Source organism: Myxine glutinosa, chromosome 13 (genome assembly GCF_964187855.1).
Source record: "Myxine glutinosa chromosome 13, kmMyxGlut1.1, whole genome shotgun sequence".
NCBI classification, from domain to species: Eukaryota; Metazoa; Chordata; class Myxini; order Myxiniformes; family Myxinidae; genus Myxine; species Myxine glutinosa.
The window spans coordinates 19,597,555-19,616,307 of NC_136273.1; the positions used below are offsets into that span (position 1 = coordinate 19,597,555).

At 42.3% G+C, this 18,753-nt stretch overlaps 1 protein-coding gene across 8 annotated transcripts in view; it reads left to right on the forward strand.

Moving 5' to 3' along the window:
- Positions 1-18,753, forward strand: part of LOC137438666 (F-box only protein 32-like) — a 145,506-nt gene that overhangs the window by 55,109 nt on the left and 71,644 nt on the right. For all 8 annotated transcript variants that reach the window (XM_078767137.1, XM_078767136.1, XM_078767133.1 and 5 more), the window contains one exon: positions 7,565-7,668. In XM_078767137.1, the coding sequence (XP_078623263.1) occupies positions 7,565-7,668 (104 nt within the window). The remainder of the gene's footprint in view (positions 1-7,564; positions 7,669-18,753) is intronic.

Consider the following 18,753-nt stretch of genomic DNA (forward strand, 5'->3'; position numbering starts at 1 on the left):
ATGTGTGCCAAAGTGTTCGGTGGTCAGGTGTGTGACCAAGTCGGTGAGCGGAGTGAGTGTACCGAGGTGTGAAAGAAAAGGTACGAGGAGAATGGGAACGGCTGCATGTATGAGCAAGAAAGAGGTAGCGTATGCATGTAAGCCTGCAGGTGAAGCGTCGACGGTAACCGGGTTAAAGGTTAGGTCGACTTTTAGCCGGATCGGGCCCTCGGTGCGTGCCGGGCTTCGCGTGCCGCGAGAACCAGCGGAGATCCGAGCCACGGCGGGTTCGAAAGGACCGCCGTGCGCGATCCACGCTGGGCCTCGCGTGGAGCGGCCGCGTCCGGGCTCCACAAGGCGGAGCGGGCAGCTCGATAGGAAGGGTCGTCATGGCGACCACTTTCTATTGAGACGTGCCGGCAGGTCGAGATCGGGACATTGGATGGCTCCACGCCGAAGTGGTGCATGGGATCTCGGCCCGGGTAAGCCTCCGTCCCTGCCCCGAATGCGGGACGTATCCAGCCGCTGGCAAAAAAAAAACGACCCGCGTTCATTGCTCGGCTGTACGAAGCCGGGCTGGAGATGTGAATTGGCGCACCGAGAGGATGTAATAAGTAGACGGGTGATGTGAATTGGCGCACCGAGAGGATGTAATAAGTAGACGGGTGATGGTGATAGTGATAGTAGTGATTTGAAACGAAATTTAGAAAAGTGAATAGAATTGGCAGTAAATGGAAAATTTTTGAATTGTTGGATTTGGACGGGCGAAATTGGTAGTGAGAGACCCCCGATGTGGTGGGATGGCAAATCCACCATCCCTCACAGGTGGGGGCAAATGCGCTATAGATTATGGGGTTTATGGCAGTGAAAACGAGCCAGGGAGGGCTTGGATAATGATAGGGATCTAGCGAAGATGACCTTAGGTAACGATAAGGTTAGGTAGTGACTGATACCTGTAGTGGGGACGCAGGTAGGTTAGTGTGGTTGATAATGACGTGGGAGCGCAATAGTTTAAAGGGACGACTGGGAAGCGCAAGTTTCAGAGGGGAGGAGTTAGCTGAGATGATGCCGTGTGTGGGAGTGATTGAACAGGTGTGATTGCACAGGTGTGCAACTGAACAGGTGGATGGAGCAGTGTATGAGTGAGTGATGGTGATTGTGTATTGTGATGACCAAGTGGTCCAGGAAGAAAGGAGGGTGCAGGTGGCACCAGGTGAGATTGCACAGGTGTGCAACGACAGGTGAATGGAGGGCAGGTGTATGGAATAAATGGTATGGAGTATTGGAATGGATGGTCGTGGAGTGAGTATGGTGGAAATTGTGGAGTGGAGTGGATGGTGCGAAGGTGTGAATGGGGGAAGAGTGGACCCCCATCACGGATACCCGGGGCGGGTAGTGTAAGTGTTAGGTAGAGGATACAGGTAAATTGTGGTTTGGATATTGGCATCTGTGGTGCGGGTGAAAGAATGGTCTGTGGATGGGTGCATTAGTGTTGTGGAAATGGCTGGGCGTGTAGCCTGTTAGTGTGTGTAGTTGTTTGAGCACTCCACCACTGTGAGGATGTCGGCCAGGTGAGGCCGCAGGTGGGCTCTGGGAGCCGGTAGTAGTTGTTGTGGATGGGGCCCGAGGATCCGGAGGACGGACCCGGGTAGCCCAGTGCCAGAGGGCACCAAGGGGTGACAGAGCCAGGAGAGGGGCTGCCCCCAGTTAGATAGGTTAGGGTGAGGAGCTAGGTAAGCTCGGGTGGCAACTACAGTGGTGGAGGTGTGCAGGTGGGTAGACCTGTTGGGAGAGGTACACGTCGCAGCCCAGAAATTGTGCTAGAGCACCGGGAGATGAATCGGGGGAGTGAGACCCCAAAATTGAGGAGCACCACAGTTTGGCCAATGGGAATTGGTTATTAGAACCCATAGTGTAAGTTGGCCAATGAATTGGCAGGGAAAGACCCCGGGTAGTGTAAAGTGTGTTAAAATCATTTAGAGGATAGTTAGGATGAAGGATCTCCTCACACCATCTGCATCCACTCACCTGAGGTGACAGGTACTCCACACCATGCCATGTTTTGATTATTTTTTATGATGCAAATGTTTGGATTGTGAGACGCATCATGACGTGGGTGTGACATTGTGCTTTGATGTTCCATCTCTGCCTCCTTATGAGGATTGGTGATGAATTTGGTGATGGCAAATTTTGAAGTAGAGGGATTGTGGTGACGAATTTGGTATAAGGGAAATATGGGGAAGACGTGACAGTAGTGACGAATTTGTAAATGTGTAGATTTTTGTACATATGGGGTGGGAACAAGGGTAGGGTAGGTGACAGGGGGGTGACGTACGGTAGGGACGAGCTTTCTCACTTCGCCCTCCGTACGCATTTCACCTTGCATTGCCTTGTTTGACGTGTACCTTTGTGACCTTACCCCTCGCTCAATTGTCTTTCTTTTGTCTCCCACATGACCTGTGCGCCATTGGGTGCCGATGGGAGCGTGCGTGAGGTGGCCATTGTGCGCCCGAGATTCCCAGAACCAGCATGCATTGCGTTGATGTACCACTTTATGGACCGCTGTTCTGCGGCCAAGTACCACTTGATGGACCCCAGGTTCTGGGGCAGGGCACCTCTGTTGGAAACCGGCCATAGTGGCCAGGGAATCTTGCTTGCGGACCTCGGTAAGGTGGCACCTATGCCAAGGAGGTGGACCACCCTTAGTTGGCCCCTGAGGCCCTAAATAAAAATGGACACAAGTTGTGCTTTTTATTATGTCCAAATAGGCCGCATGAAGCCTGAAGACGTCGGGAAGAACATCGGCCCAGCAGAGAAAGAGAAGACCACCACCAGTTGTTTTGTTGTGTTTATTATGAACCATGGTAACCGCACCGGATGGTGTTTTTGGGTGCTTTGTGGTGTTTGGGTGCTTTTGGGTGCTTTGGTGGTATTGGTACTGGTGCATCGATGCAATGCGTGCTGTCTCCTCCCTCCCAACAGGAATTTCTTTTTCTTGTTCCCTAAAAAGAAAAAAAAAAAAAAGAAAAAAAACACACAGGTCCTGGGTTGCGTTGTAAATAAGAAATCACGTCATTGTAAATAATGCTCCCCACCGTAAATGTATAGTTTCAGAATAATTCCGTAATTCGGTTAGCTGTGGGCTTGAGTCTGTTAGACAGGATGCAATGCAATAGGGGGACATACTTATTTGTGTTTTAAAATTGTCACACTCAGGGTCAGGTTAATTGTAGAGGGAATTACACCTACATGTCACACTCAGTTAAGTCTAGTAGGCCCGAGGACGTGCCTGAAGAAAGGAGGGTGCAGTGTAACGATTTTGAGAAGTGTAACGGGTTTTGAGAAGTGTAACGGGTTTTGAGAAGTGTAACGGATTTTGAGGAGTGTAACAATTTTGGAGGAAGGGTAACGGATGTGAAGAGTATGGTTTTGGTATGGTAACATCCTGGTAATGTAAATAATGGTCGCAGCCGTCCTCCTAATTAATTTCATAGAACATACACGCAGGTCACGATATATCTTTTAAATAGTGTATTTCCTTATTCCATGTAGGCTAAGTATGTGTTTTCCACTAGATTGACTTTGCATTGTATCAAACAAAATAAGCGTAGGCCCTTCCAATTTCCCCAAAACCTCCCTTCCAATTGCCTTCCGCATTTTGGCTGGTTTTCTTCAAACCACCATTGGCCACGAGGTAAGGTTGGGGAAGAAAGGCGTGTCTCCACCTCGTCGTAAGAGGGAAGGAGTGAACCAGCCCTAACAGCCAATCAACACCGCGGTGAGTGACCCGGTAGGCGGGCCCTCGGAGTCGGCGGCTTGATTTCGCTGGAGGTGATAAAAGCGACTGCAGGGGACTGCTTTACCAGTTGAGTCCAGATGAGAGATGACTGGAGAGAGGCCTTGAGAGATACGCTGGGGGATGACCTGGAAGAGGAGCGCAATCCACCGCAAGCCCTACCTACCTACCTACCTACCTGCCTGCCTGCCTGCAATACCCCCCTGTCGTTGGAGAGACGCGCTGAACGGAGGGAGACGGCTCCACCCCAGGAAGAGGAGCAGGTGTGCCGAGCCAGCGCGTGACGGCCGCGGATACGCGACGGAGGTTTTCCCGCCAAAACCGCGAGGGGTGCTGCGGCCTCCGACCTTGCCTTCCTCCACGCGTCCACCTCAGCTATTCCTTCCTGCAATATCCACCGTGTGAGTGTGAACGTCCTGTCCTACTCGTTTGTCTTGGGGATTAAGTAAATGAAATAGAATAAGTTAACAATGCACTGTGTGACTGCTCTTTTCCATCTATTGCTGTAAATAATATTGGTCGCTCTAAAATATTGCTTGTGTGTGTATAATAAATCTGTTCTTCCTCCGTATTCTTCTTCTTCTTTTTCATTCTCTTGCGATCGCTTTAGAGATTTCCCGGTTGAATATCCGTGGGGCGATCTGGTCAACGTCGGGTGAAATCGGGTTTTAATCGGGGAGTAACTGTTCGGACGCGGTTAAATACACCACCGCTCGGTCCATATAACATCTAAAAGCCGCGTCTGTAACAATATATATATATATATATATATATATATGTATATAATTATATATATATATATATATATATATATATATATATATATATATATATATATATATATATATATATATATACAGTATACTGTATATATATATACAGTATATATATATACGCGGACGTAGTCCTGAAGCTACGTCCGCGTCTTATTTAATCTAACGATTATATATATATATATATATCAATCAGAATATAATTCTTTAGTTCTCCAACCTAATAAGAACAGGGCAAATTTTCTCGCGATGTTATCATAATGACTGAGATATATATATATATATATATATATATATATATATATATATATATATATATATATATATATATATATATATATATATATATATATATATATATATATATATAAATAAATAAATAAATATATATATATATATATATATATATATATATATATATATATATCAGAAGTTATGCCTGCTTAAAAATCTGAATCTACGACGAAAGGGAAAATAGAGAATGTTTATGAATGTATTTTTAGAAACGGTATCTGGAGCCGGTCTCGGTCTCCTTGGAAAACGGAGCTATCGGTTTCTCCTTTTCACTCCCAGAGGTTATCCAAACGCACGCTAAACTTGTCCAAAAAGTCCACAGTTGTACCACGATGTTAGGGTAACAGTTGGGCTCGGCTGAATGAGATTAACTTCACGAGAAAATATTTTAGCTTTTTGGCTCCACAATGTTAAGCTTGCTCATGTTCCTCCCCTCTTTTTATTGATAAAACTGTTCCCTTTGTGAAGTTTTCGAGTTGTTCCCCAATCCGGGCATCCGGCACCACATTGCATTCATCTCCATGTGCACCTGTCTCCTTTTCATCCTGTAACAGCACAATATCTTGAAGTTTTTACATTGTTAAGGAATCACTTATGTGTATGGCAATGGCAACTCATGTGCAATGTATGTGGAATTGCTGGGGGAGGAGATGAGAGGGAAGGGAAAAGAAAAGGGAAGGAGGGAAACCAGGAGAAAAGAGGGAAAAGGTAATAATTGATATGGGAAAGGGGTTAATTAATGAGAGGGCGGTGGGAATATAAAAATACACATTTTTTCTGTGTAATTTGTAGATGAACCCCAACATTAAAAAAAAATCCCCTATGTGGGGATTCCCCTATCAAAAAAAATAAAAAAATCCCCTATAAAAAATCATTGGTATGAACCCCAACACCTGCACACAAAAAATGGATGTGGTATGAGGGAAAGAGGCTCAGGAGGTCCCAACAGAACACAATATGTCATTGCACTCAAAACATTCCAAAGCACAAAATGTATTTAAACGTGATAGGACTGTCTATTTATTACCTGCGCACGAGGGTGGCTAAATGGAAAACAAATTCAACTTCAGAAACGGAGAGGAAGAAGAAAGATATTAGAGAGAATGGAAGGTAGTGGAGTGATGGATGAACATCCAGTGGAAGGAGGGTGGGGGTTTGGAAGGTCGGAAGAGGGATTATTTAGGGAGGAGGAGGGGAAGTAATGATGGAGGGAGGAGGAGGGGTGATGAAGGAGATGGGGAGGAAGGAGGAGGAGTGATGGAGGGGATGGGGAGGTAGGAAGAGGGGTGATGGACGGGATGGGAAGGGAGGAGGAGGGTTGATGGAGGAGGTGGGGAGGGAGGAGGAGGAGTGATGGAGGAAGGAGGAGGACTGATGGAGGGGAGGGGAGGGAGGAGGAGGGGTGATGGTGGGAATGGGGAGAGAGGAGGAGAGGTGATGGTGGGAATGGGGAGAGAGAAGGAGGCGTGATGGTGGGGATGGGAAGTGAGGGGGAGGGGTGATGGAGGGGATGGGAAGGGAGGAAGAGGGGTGATGGACGGGATGGGAAGGGAGGAGGAGGGTTGATGGAGGAGGTGGGGAGGGAGGAGGAGGAGTGATGGAGGAAGGAGGAGGACTGATGGAGGGGAGGGGAGGGAGGAGGAGGGGTGATGGTGGGAATGGGGAGAGAGGAGGAGGGGTGATGGTGGGAATGGGGAGTGAGGAGGAGGGGTGATGGTGGGGATGGGGAGTGAGGAGGCGAGGTGATGGGGAGGAGGAGGAGTGATGGAGGGGAAGGGGTAGATGGTGCGAGGAGTGAGGTGGAGGTATTTGCATGCATGGAGCACACAGGGAAGCACGTCCATCTTGGACCATTGTGAGCATCGTTGAACTTTCTAAAACTCATTCATTGGACGTTTTGAACACCGATCATATCGACCTGAACTACATTTTCAAAATACTGAACAGAGTTATGAGTGAAAGTTTAAAACACTTTTAAACACCCCAGTCCTACATCTAAATACCATTAACTATATAATTAGATTCCGGTGAGCCAGTGCAGTCTGTTGAGTTTGTTGAAAACAGTAAAAACATCTCAAATGACATTTTTGAGCTCAAAGAAAGTTGTGATTTTGTGAACAAGTCAACAACAGCTTTTTATACTGGGAATGCAAACATGTAAACTATCTGGTAGGTTTTCAGTTGGATAATTCATCGTCAATAAATCACTCACTTTCATGTGCATTTCATATTCGTGTCTATACGTCTTCTTCTTCTTCCAATACAGCACAAGTTTGAGAGTAGCTTCGTTGGCTGAGGGCGTTGCTCTGCTGCTGATGCAATGTCCTCTGTAGGTAGAACAGGAATTTGGAATTTGGCCAGGTGCTGGCTACAGGTCGCCTACTCTTGGTGTAGGACACAATGGGATCACACCGACCAACTGATGCTGGCAGACAGGACATCCAGTTTAACGTCCATCCGAGGGACGGAACACACATTGATGGGACCGCACGAGGTCCATCCGATGCGAAACACAAAGGTGACATTTTATACCTGGATCAGGATTCAAATCCAGCCTTGACACCTCCGAGGTGAGTGTGCGTACCTGATCTAGTCTCGGCCATCCTACCAGCCTGAAATCTACCCTGAACTACAGACTTTTTCTAAATTTTGAGATGCACGATTGAAATATAACTGAAGTACCTGTGCCTACCAATAATTGGCATTGGTATGTGTTTTTCAGCCCTACAGAAGAAAATAAGGAGAATTCTACAAACAACTTGCATTGTGAAGTCGTCACAAAAAAGAGACGGAAAGACGTTATGAACAACACCATAAAAACCCAGTGTAAGTACAGTATTCAAGATTGATTTTGATACTTGTGACATGTACAATGCCTAGCAGGAAAGCTCAGGGGGAGCAGAGGGAGCTCAGGGGGAATAAAATATGTTAATGATGATGTCATAGGTGCCTCCATTATGACGTCATAATTCGACAAGTACAAAACTTCATCCAATCAAGATGCAATTTCTTGAGTGCCATGTCGGAATAAACTGGTGGAGGAAAAATATAATGATGACGTCATCGGTCACGTGTTTCGGCCGCCATTTTGGAAAAAACCTTGGAAGATTCTAATGCTTGGAAGATTTTTCAACTGCGTAGAAAGGATTGCGATCAGTTTTCATTGGCTCGAGTATATAAAGTAAAAAGTTTTCTTCTGGTTTTGAACTGCAATACTTTTTATCAACTTACAATAGACTTGTAATTTACACAATTTTCTATAAACTTACATCAGACATTTACTTCCCATATACTCTCTAATGGCTGGATATAAGGGTTTATGGTACCAATCAAAAGACATCTTCTTTGTTAAAGAGGGACCATATTATATGTTCAAATGATGGAGGCAAGTTGGCCGGCTTCATGTCCGCTCCGAAGTACTGCAAGCTTTACGAGGCAGCGATACGCATCAACATACCGGGGATCGAACCCAGAAACGGGCAAGCATACTCCCAACTACTCTGCCATTCAATCCTTTATGTGCTTTTTAAACCTCAAATGATTTCAATTAATTGGTGGACACTAACAAATAACCTATCCTTATATAGAGGTTAATTCCACCAGTTTTACAATTAGTTAAGTGTACTACAGAATACCACTAGGTGGCGGTATATGATACACATTTACATAGAGAGACTTGGGTCGTCTACTCAGACTGAACCACTGGGATTTTTTTTTTTTAAACCCCCATGGACCTCACGGGTCCAACAACCATTTTCCAACTGAGCCCGTCCAGCGGTTTAGGAGTGCATACAAGTAAAACAAATGTACCCAAATAGTATGGTATTTAGCTGTGTTGGTATTGCAGAAAGTCGGTGCATGCAAATAAATAAATAATTCAAGGTTGTACGTCCACAGTGGAGATGGTAAAATGTGTATAAATATATAAATAATGGCTCCAGAAGGCATGTACAACCCGGTATTACTCTTTTGCATAAATGTATTTTGAAAATTAGTAAATGAAACCGTTTGTCCCATAATTTGACGTGCCTCGTGCACACACCTGCCAGATATTAAAGAAATTCGTCATGTCGTTTTAGAGTGGAGTCTCTGGATGGATGGACGGACATAAGGACAGCCCCAAGATATAAGAATCCAGATTGGTTGATGTCCATTTGTTACTAAAAATGTATTGTTACACTTTTACTACAAGTGAATTTCCTATCTCATGGTGGTTAGGTTATCCTTTGGTGGTTGGCATGGTTATCCTTTGGCCTATGGTGACCTTTTGGCCTATGTTGATTTCAAAAATAGTTGATGGTAGATTTCAGTTCACTGACATGAAAATCCTAATGAAATTTTAAGTCAATCGGTTGAAAATTGAGGATTTTAGAAATTTGAAGAAAGTGGTTGACCTTTGGCCTATGGTGACCTTTTGGCCGATGTTGATCTCAAAAATAGTTGATGGTAGAATTCAGTTCACTGACATGAAAATCCTATTGAAATTTTGAGTCAATCGGTTGAAAATTGAGGATTTTAGAAATTTGAAGAAAGTGGTTGACCTTTGGCCTATGGTGACCTTTTGGCTTATGTTGATCTCAAAAATAGTTGGTGGTTGAATTCAGTTAGCTGATATGAAAATGCCATTCAAATTTCAAGTGAATCGGATGAAAATTGAGGATTTTTGAAATTTGAAAGTGTTGTTGACCTTTGGCCTATGGTGACCAGGAATTTAATGAACAATGAAAATGTAAAATCACAGCAAAACCATAGAAACCAGAACGGTACCCGGTAGAGCACGTACCTCCGCCAGGCTGAACAGTTTACGTTTTGTATCCCACTGATAGGCGAAGGCGAAGGGTACGGGAGCAGAAACAGCAGAGCATGAAAGTTATAAGGCAGCCAAGAAGGCTGCAAAGAAAGAGGTAGCAAAGGTGCAGGAGGCATGCAGGAAAATGTTCGGAGACGCTTGGATTCGGAAGAGGGTCAGAAAGCAGTATTCAGGATTGCAAAGCAGATAGCGAAAGAGAGGTGTGATGTGATGGGGGTGAGTTGCTTGAAGGATGAAGTGGGACAAATCGTTGTCGACCCAGATGGAATTAAAGGAAGATGGAAAAGATATATGGAAATGCTGTTGAATACAGAGAATGGATGGGATGGCAACATAGAGAGTAACCCAGTTTTAGGACCGGCAGAGAAGATAACTGAGAAGGAAGTTGAGGAAGCGATAAAAGCAATGAAGAGTGGAAAAGCGGGAGGGCCGACGGGAGTTGTGGGAGATATGTTGAAGGCAGCAGGAAGTTGGGGTGTGAAGAGAATGACAGAGATCTGTAATCTGGTGGTGAAAGAAGGCCGCATTCCAGTGGATTGGGAACTGAGTACCCTCGTCCCTCTATACAAGGGGAAAGGTGACCCTCTGGAGTGTGGCTCGTACCGAGCGATAAAGTTATTGGAGCATGGAATGAAGGTATTGGAAAGGGTGTTGGAGAGGAGGATAAGGAAGAAAGTGAAGATCGACGAAATGCAGTTTGGATTTATGCCAGGAAGAGGAACGACAGATGCGCTTTTCATTGTGAGGCAGTTGCAGGAGAAGTACATGGAGAAGGGGAAGAAGTTGTTTCTTGGGTTTGTTGATCTGGAGAAAGCATTCGATAGGGTTCCACGCAAAGTATTGACATGGGCATTGAGGAAGTTAGGAGTGGAGGAATGGTTGATCAGAGTAGTGATGGCAATGTACAAAAGAGCACGCACAGCTGTAAGGACGAAGGACGGGAACAGTGGTGAGTTTGAGGTGAAGGTGGGAGTGCATCAGGGGTCGGTACTAAGTCCACTACTATTTGTAGCTGTGATGGAGGTGCTGGCTCAGACCGTAAAGGAGGGTTTACCGTGGGAGTTGTTGTATGCAGATGATCTGGTGTTGATTGCGGAAAGTATGGATGGACTGAAGGAAAAGATGAACAAGTGGAAGGAATGTATGGAGACAAAAGGTCTGAAGGTGAATATCGGAAAGACAAAGGTGATGGCAAGTGGTAAAGCATGTGGTGAGGTGGAAAGAACTGGGAAGTGGCCGTGTGCTGTGTGGAGGAAGGGTGTCGGAGTGAACTCCATTCAATGTACAATGTGTGCTGAGTGGGTTCATCAAAAATGTAGTTGTCTGAGAGGGTCATTAACCAGTGTGGCAGCTACATTCAAATGTAAGGTGTGCACAGAGGGAGCTGCAGATGGAGGAAATGTTGAGTTGGATCTTGGAGACGGCGTGAAGCTGGAAGGTGTGAAAACATTTTGCTACCTCGGAGACATGCTGAATGGAGAAGGTGGATCAGACTCGGCAACGGTTGCTCGAGTGAGATGTGCATGGAAGAAGTTTCGGGAACTGAGTGGCGTGCTGATGAGGAGGAGAGTGTCGCTGAAGCTGAAGGGAAAGGTGTATGCTGCATGTGTGAGAAGTGTTATGATTTATGGGAGCGAGACATGGGTAATGAACGTAGAGCAGCAACGAAGGCTGGAAAGGGTGGAAATGCGAATGGTTCGATGGATGTGCGGAGTATCGTTGAGAGAGAGGAAGACAAATGATGAATTGCGAAAGATGATGGGAATATTGCCTGTGATTGATGCTGTGAAGAGGAACAGGTTGAGATGGTTTGGTCATGTATTGAGGAAGGATGAAAGTGACTGGTTGAGAAGAGTGATGGAAGTTAATGTAGAAGGAAGTAGAGGACGGGGAAGACCGAGAAGGACTTGGCTAAAGATGGTGGAAGAAGAAATGCGGGCAAGGGGGTTAACAAGGAGAGATGCAGAAAATAGGGCAAAATGGAGAAGATTGTCATGGGGACCGCAAGGCTAACCCCCGCTCTAGCAGGGAACATGGCCTTAAAATGCATGTTGTTGTTGTGTTGTTGTATCCCACTGATAGGTCGGATCTGGATTCGGACCTAAACCAAAATCGAATCGGCTTGTGGTTGTGGTCTAACCAACTCATCCACCAAGTTTTGTCATAGCTTGTCCACAACTTTTAAAAACATCACGTTATATATCGTTTTTGGTCCCATCTCTCAATGGTGAAGAATCCCTTAAAAACATTATCGGTGATCTTCAGCAAAATTCATTTTTTTGTCCTTGTCACACACCCAACCTGTCCACCCAATTTTGTCTGAATCCGTGTACAACTTTTTGAGATATCCTGTTCACAGACAGAGAGACAGGGGTGAAAAGATAACCTCCACCCACCTTCGATTGTGGAGGTAATGATAACAAGAAGAACTTAAATGGTGGTTAAATTATTTTAATGATGATGAATATAGCCTGAAGCTGATTGTAATCCGTTTGATATCACTGTGCCTATGGTGTCTGTTCATTGAACCCATGTTTTAGTATTCTATGAAGATGTGGTCCATCTCCGACAGATGATTTCCATTCTAAAGATGGCTGCGAGCAACACGGAAAGAAAACACTTGTTATGGGAAATGCCAATCCCAAGTTGCCCTCAGGGTATTTTAGAGTCGACCTCTCAGTGTTGGCTGGCATCACATGTGGGCTTGACCATTCAGAGAAAGCAGAATACCCGAGTCCTGAAGGTCATTAGTGAGAGAGCTTGGTTTTTATTGACAACCTATTAGCGATATTGTAGCCTGGTGTTGGCTTAGCGGTTAGGGTGCCGGCTTGGGATCCGAGGTGCCCAAAAAGGTTCGAATCCCGCTCGATCACTGAATTAACACCAGGGGGGGTTGACTCAACCTGTCATCCTTCCGAGGTCCGCAAATTGAGTACCAGCTTGCTGGTAATTCCCTGTGTGTCGCACGAGGTGACTAACAGGGTTGGCGGCAGGAAGGGCATCCGGCCATAAAACATTGCTTCAAAAAGGGGGACAACGGTGCCCAAAAAGGGAACCAAACCCTGCTCTGCGGGGAAAATGGCCTCTAAAGGGGGTTCCCATTAGCGACATGGTAATTATCCTAAGATAAGCTCTCTTTCCAGAACATGGTAATTATCCTGAGATAAACTCTCTTTCCAGAACATGGTAATTATTCTAAGATAAGCTCTCTTTCCAGAACATGGTAATTATCCTAAGATAAGCTCTCTTTCCAGAACATGGTAATTATCCTGAGATAAACTCTCTTTCCAGAACATGGTAATTATCCTGAGATAAACTCTCTTTCCAGAACATGGTAATTATCCTAAGATAAACTCTCTTTCCAGAACATGGTAATTATCCTAAGATAAGCTCTCTTTCCAGAACATGGTAATTATCCTGAGATAAACTCTCTTTCCAGAACATGGTAATTATTCTAAGATAAGCTCTCTTTCCAGAACATGGTAATTATCCTAAGATAAGCTCTCTTTCCAGAACATGGTAATTATCCGAAGATAAGCTCTCTTTCCAGAACATGGTAATTATCCTAAGATAAGCTCTCTTTCCAGAACATGGTAATTATCCTAAGATAAGCTCTCTTTCCAGAACATGGTAATTATCCTAAGATAAGCTCTCTTTCCAGAACATGGTAATTATCCGAAGATAAGCTCTCTTTCCAGAACATGGTAATTATCCTAAGATAAGCTCTCTTTCCAGAACATGGTAATTATCCGAAGATAAGCTCTCTTTCCAGAACATGGTAATTATCCTAAGGTAAGCTCTCTTTCCAGAACATGGTAATTATCCTAAGATAAGCTCTCTTTCCAGAACATGGTAATTATCCTAAGATAAACTCTCTTTCCAGAACATGGTAATTATCCTAAGATAAGCTCTCTTTCCAGAACATGGTAATTATCCTAAGATAAACTCTCTTTCCAGAACATGGTAATTATCCTAAGATAAGCTCTCTTTCCAGAACATGGTAATTATCCGAAGATAATCTCTCTTTCCAGAACATGGTAATTATCCGAAGATAAACTCTCTTTACAGAACATGGTAATTATCCGAAGATAAACTCTCTTTCCAGAACATGGTAATTATCCTAAGATAAGCTCTCTTTCCAGAACATGGTATTTATCCTAAGATACGCTCTCTTTCCAGAACATGGTAATTATCCTAAGATAAGCTCTCTTTCCAGAACATGGTAATTATCCGAAGATAAGCTCTCTTTCCAGAACATGGTAATTATCCGAAGATAAACTCTCTTTCCAGAACATGGTAATTATCCTAAGATAAGCTCTCTTTCCAGAACATGGTAATTATCCTAAGATAAGCTCTCTTTCCAGAACATGGTAATTATCCGAAGATAAGCTCTCTTTCCAGAACATGGTAATTATCCTAAGATAAGCTCTCTTTCCAGAACATGGTAATTATTCTAAGATAAGCTCTCTTTCCAGAACATGGTAATTATCCTAAGATAAGCTCTCTTTCCAGAACATGGTAATTATCCGAAGATAAGCTCTCTTTCCAGAACATGGTAATTATCCTAAGATAAGCTCTCTTTCCAGAACATGGTAATTATCCTAAGATAAGCTCTCTTTCCAGAACATGGTAATTATCCTAAGATATGCTCTCTTTCCAGAACATGGTAATTATCCGAAGATAAGCTCTCTTTCCAGAACATGGTAATTATCCGAAGATAAGCTCTCTTTCCAGAACATGGTAATTATCCGAAGATAAGCTCTCTTTCCAGAACATGGTAATTATCCGAAGATAAGCTCTCTTTCCAGAACATGGTAATTATCCTAAGATAAGCTCTCTTTCCAGAACATGGTAATTATCCTAAGATAAACTCTCTTTCCAGAACATGGTAATTATCCTAAGATAAGCTCTCTTTCCAGAACATGGTAATTATCCTAAGATAAGCTCTCTTTCCAGAACATGGTAATTATCCGAAGATAAGCTCTCTTTCCAGAACATGGTAATTATCCTAAGATAAGCTCTCTTTCCAGAACATGGTAATTATCCTAAGATATGCTCTCTTTCCAGAACATGGTAATTATCCGAAGATAAGCTCTCTTTCCAGAACATGGTAATTATCCGAAGATAAGCTCTCTTTCCAGAACATGGTAATTATCCTAAGATAAGCTCTCTTTCCAGAACATGGTAATTATCCTGAGATAAACTCTCTTTCCAGAACATGGTAATTATCCGAAGATAAACTCTCTTTCCAGAACATGGTAATTATCCTAAGATAAGCTCTCTTTCCAGAACATGGTAATTATACTAAGATAAGCTCTCTTTCCAGAACATGGTAATTATCCGAAGATAAGCTCTCTTTCCAGAACATGGTAATTATCCTAAGATAAGCTCTCTTTCCAGAACATGGTAATTATCCTAAGATAAACTCTCTTTCCAGAACATGGTAATTATCCTAAGATAAGCTCTCTTTCCAGAACATGGTAATTATCCTAAGATAAGCTCTCTTTCCAGAACATGGTAATTATCCTAAGATAAACTCTCTTTCCAGAACATGGTAATTATCCTAAGATAAGCTCTCTTTCCAGAACATGGTAATTATCCTAAGATAAGCTCTCTTTCCAGAACATGGTAATTATCCTAAGATAAACTCTCTTTCCAGAACATGGTAATTATCCTAAGATAAGCTCTCTTTCCAGAACATGGTAATTATCCTAAGATAAGCTCTCTTTCCAGAACATGGTAATTATCCTAAGATAAACTCTCTTTCCAGAACATGGTAATTATCCTAAGATAAGCTCTCTTTCCAGAACATGGTAATTATCCTAAGATAAACTCTCTTTCCAGAACATGGTAATTATCCGAAGATAAGCTCTCTTTCCAGAACATGGTAATTATCCTAAGATAAGCTCTCTTTCCAGAACATGGTAATTATCCTGAGATAAACTCTCTTTCCAGAACATGGTAATTATCCGAAGATAAACTCTCTTTCCAGAACATGGTAATTATCTTAAGATAAGCTCTCTTTCCAGAACATGGTAATTATCCTAAGATAAGCTCTCTTTCCAGAACATGGTAATTATCCTAAGATAAACTCTCTTTCCAGAACATGGTAATTATCCTAAGATAAACTCTCTTTCCAGAACATGGTAATTATCCTAAGATAAGCTCTCTTTCCAGAACATGGTAATTATCCTAAGATAAGCTCTCTTTCCAGAACATGGTAATTATCCTAAGATAAACTCTCTTTCCAGAACATGGTAATTATTCTAAGATAAGCTCTCTTTCCAGAACATGGTAATTATCCTAAGATAAGCTCTCTTTCCAGAACATGGTAATTATCCGAAGATAAGCTCTCTTTCCAGAACATGGTAATTATCCTAAGATAAGCTCTCTTTCCAGAACATGGTAATTATCCTAAGATAAGCTCTCTTTCCAGAACATGGTAATTATCCTAAGATAAACTCTCTTTCCAGAACATGGTAATTATCCTAAGATAAGCTCTCTTTCCAGAACATGGTAATTATCCGAAGATAAGCTCTCTTTCCAGAACATGGTAATTATCCGAAGATAAACTCTCTTTCCAGAACATGGTAATTATCCGAAGATAAACTCTCTTTCCAGAACATGGTAATTATCCTGAGATAAACTCTCTTTCCAGAACATGGTAATTATCCGAAGATAAGCTCTCTTTCCAGAACATGGTAATTATCCTAAGATAAGCTCTCTTTCCAGAACATGGTAATTATCCGAAGATAAGCTCTCTTTCCAGAACATGGTAATTATCCGAAGATAAACTCTCTTTCCAGAACATGGTAATTATCCTAAGATAAGCTCTCTTTCCAGAACATGGTAATTATCCTAAGATAAGCTCTCTTTCCAGAACATGGTAATTATCCGAAGATAAGCTCTCTTTCCAGAACATGGTAATTATCCTAAGATAAGCTCTCTTTCCAGAACATGGTAATTATCCTAAGATAAGCTCTCTTTCCAGAACATGGTAATTATCCTAAGATAAGCTCTCTTTCCAGAACATGGTAATTATCCGAAGATAAGCTCTCTTTCCAGAACATGGTAATTATCCTAAGATAAGCTCTCTTTCCAGAACATGGTAATTATCCTAAGATAAGCTCTCTTTCCAGAACATGGTAATTATCCTAAGATATGCTCTCTTTCCAGAACATGGTAATTATCCGAAGATAAGCTCTCTTTCCAGAACATGGTAATTATCCGAAGATAAGCTCTCTTTCCAGAACATGGTAATTATCCGAAGATAAGCTCTCTTTCCAGAACATGGTAATTATCCTAAGATAAGCTCTCTTTCCAGAACATGGTAATTATCCTAAGATAAACTCTCTTTCCAGAACATGGTAATTATCCTAAGATAAGCTCTCTTTCCAGAACATGGTAATTATCCTAAGATAAGCTCTCTTTCCAGAACATGGTAATTATCCGAAGATAAGCTCTCTTTCCAGAACATGGTAATTATCCTAAGATAAGCTCTCTTTCCAGAACATGGTAATTATCCTAAGATATGCTCTTTCCAGAACATGGTAATTATCCGAAGATAAGCTCTCTTTCCAGAACATGGTAATTATCCGAAGATAAGCTCTCTTTCCAGAACATGGTAATTATCCTAAGATAAGCTCTCTTTCCAGAACATGGTAATTATCCTAAGATAAACTCTCTTTCCAGAACATGGTAATTATCCTAAGATAAGCTCTCTTTCCAGAACATGGTAATTATCCTAAGATAAGCTCTCTTTCCAGAACATGGTAATTATCCTAAGATAAACTCTCTTTCCAGAACATGGTAATTATCCTAAGATAAGCTCTCTTTCCAGAACATGGTAATTATCCTAAGATAAGCTCTCTTTCCAGAACATGGTAATTATCCTAAGATAAACTCTCTTTCCAGAACATGGTAATTATTCTAAGATAAGCTCTCTTTCCAGAACATGGTAATTATCCTAAGATAAGCTCTCTTTCCAGAACATGGTAATTATCCGAAGATAAGCTCTCTTTCCAGAACATGGTAATTATCCTAAGATAAGCTCTCTTTCCAGAACATGGTAATTATCCTAAGATAAACTCTCTTTCCAGAACATGGTAATTATCCTAAGATAAGCTCTCTTTCCAGAACATGGTAATTATCCTAAGATAAGCTCTCTTTCCAGAACATGGTAATTATCCTAAGATAAACTCTCTTTCCAGAACATGGTAATTATCCGAAGATAAGCTCTCTTTCCAGAACATGGTAATTATCCTAAGATAAGCTCTCTTTCCAGAACATGGTAATTATCCGAAGATAAGCTCTCTTTCCAGAACATGGTAATTATCCTAAGATAAGCTCTCTTTCCAGAACATGGTAATTATCCTGAGATAAACTCTCTTTCCAGAACATGGTAATTATCCGAAGATAAACTCTCTTTCCAGAACATGGTAATTATCCTAAGATAAGCTCTCTTTCCAGAACATGGTAATTATCCTAAGATAAGCTCTCTTTCCAGAACATGGTAATTATCCGAAGATAAGCTCTCTTTCCAGAACATGGTAATTATCCTAAGATAAGCTCTCTTTCCAGAACATGGTAATTATCCTAAGATAAACTCTCTTTCCAGAACATGGTAATTATCCTAAGATAAGCTCTCTTTCCAGAACATGGTAATTATCCTAAGATAAGCTCTCTTTCCAGAACATGGTAATTATCCTAAGATAAACTCTCTTTCCAGAACATGGTAATTATCCTAAGATAAACTCTCTTTCCAGAACATGGTAATTATCCTAAGATAAATTCTCTTTCCAGAACATGGTAATTATCCTAAGATAAGCTCTCTTTCCAGAACATGGTAATTATCCTAAGATAAGCTCTCTTTCCAGAAACTTAGCATCTAAAAAACTCAAGTTAAAGTTAAAAACAGAGAAGTTCCCAGTAGTTTTGTTGAAACAACAGTCTTTCCAGTTCGGGTCCTGATTGGCTGTAAAAAGCATGTGACATGTGACAGTAAGAGTACCCCTTTAATTATGTTGTCTGCACCTAGATTTGAATCCACGATCTCTGAATTCAGTGTCCTTATCACTAAGTTACCGTACCGGCATTTGTGG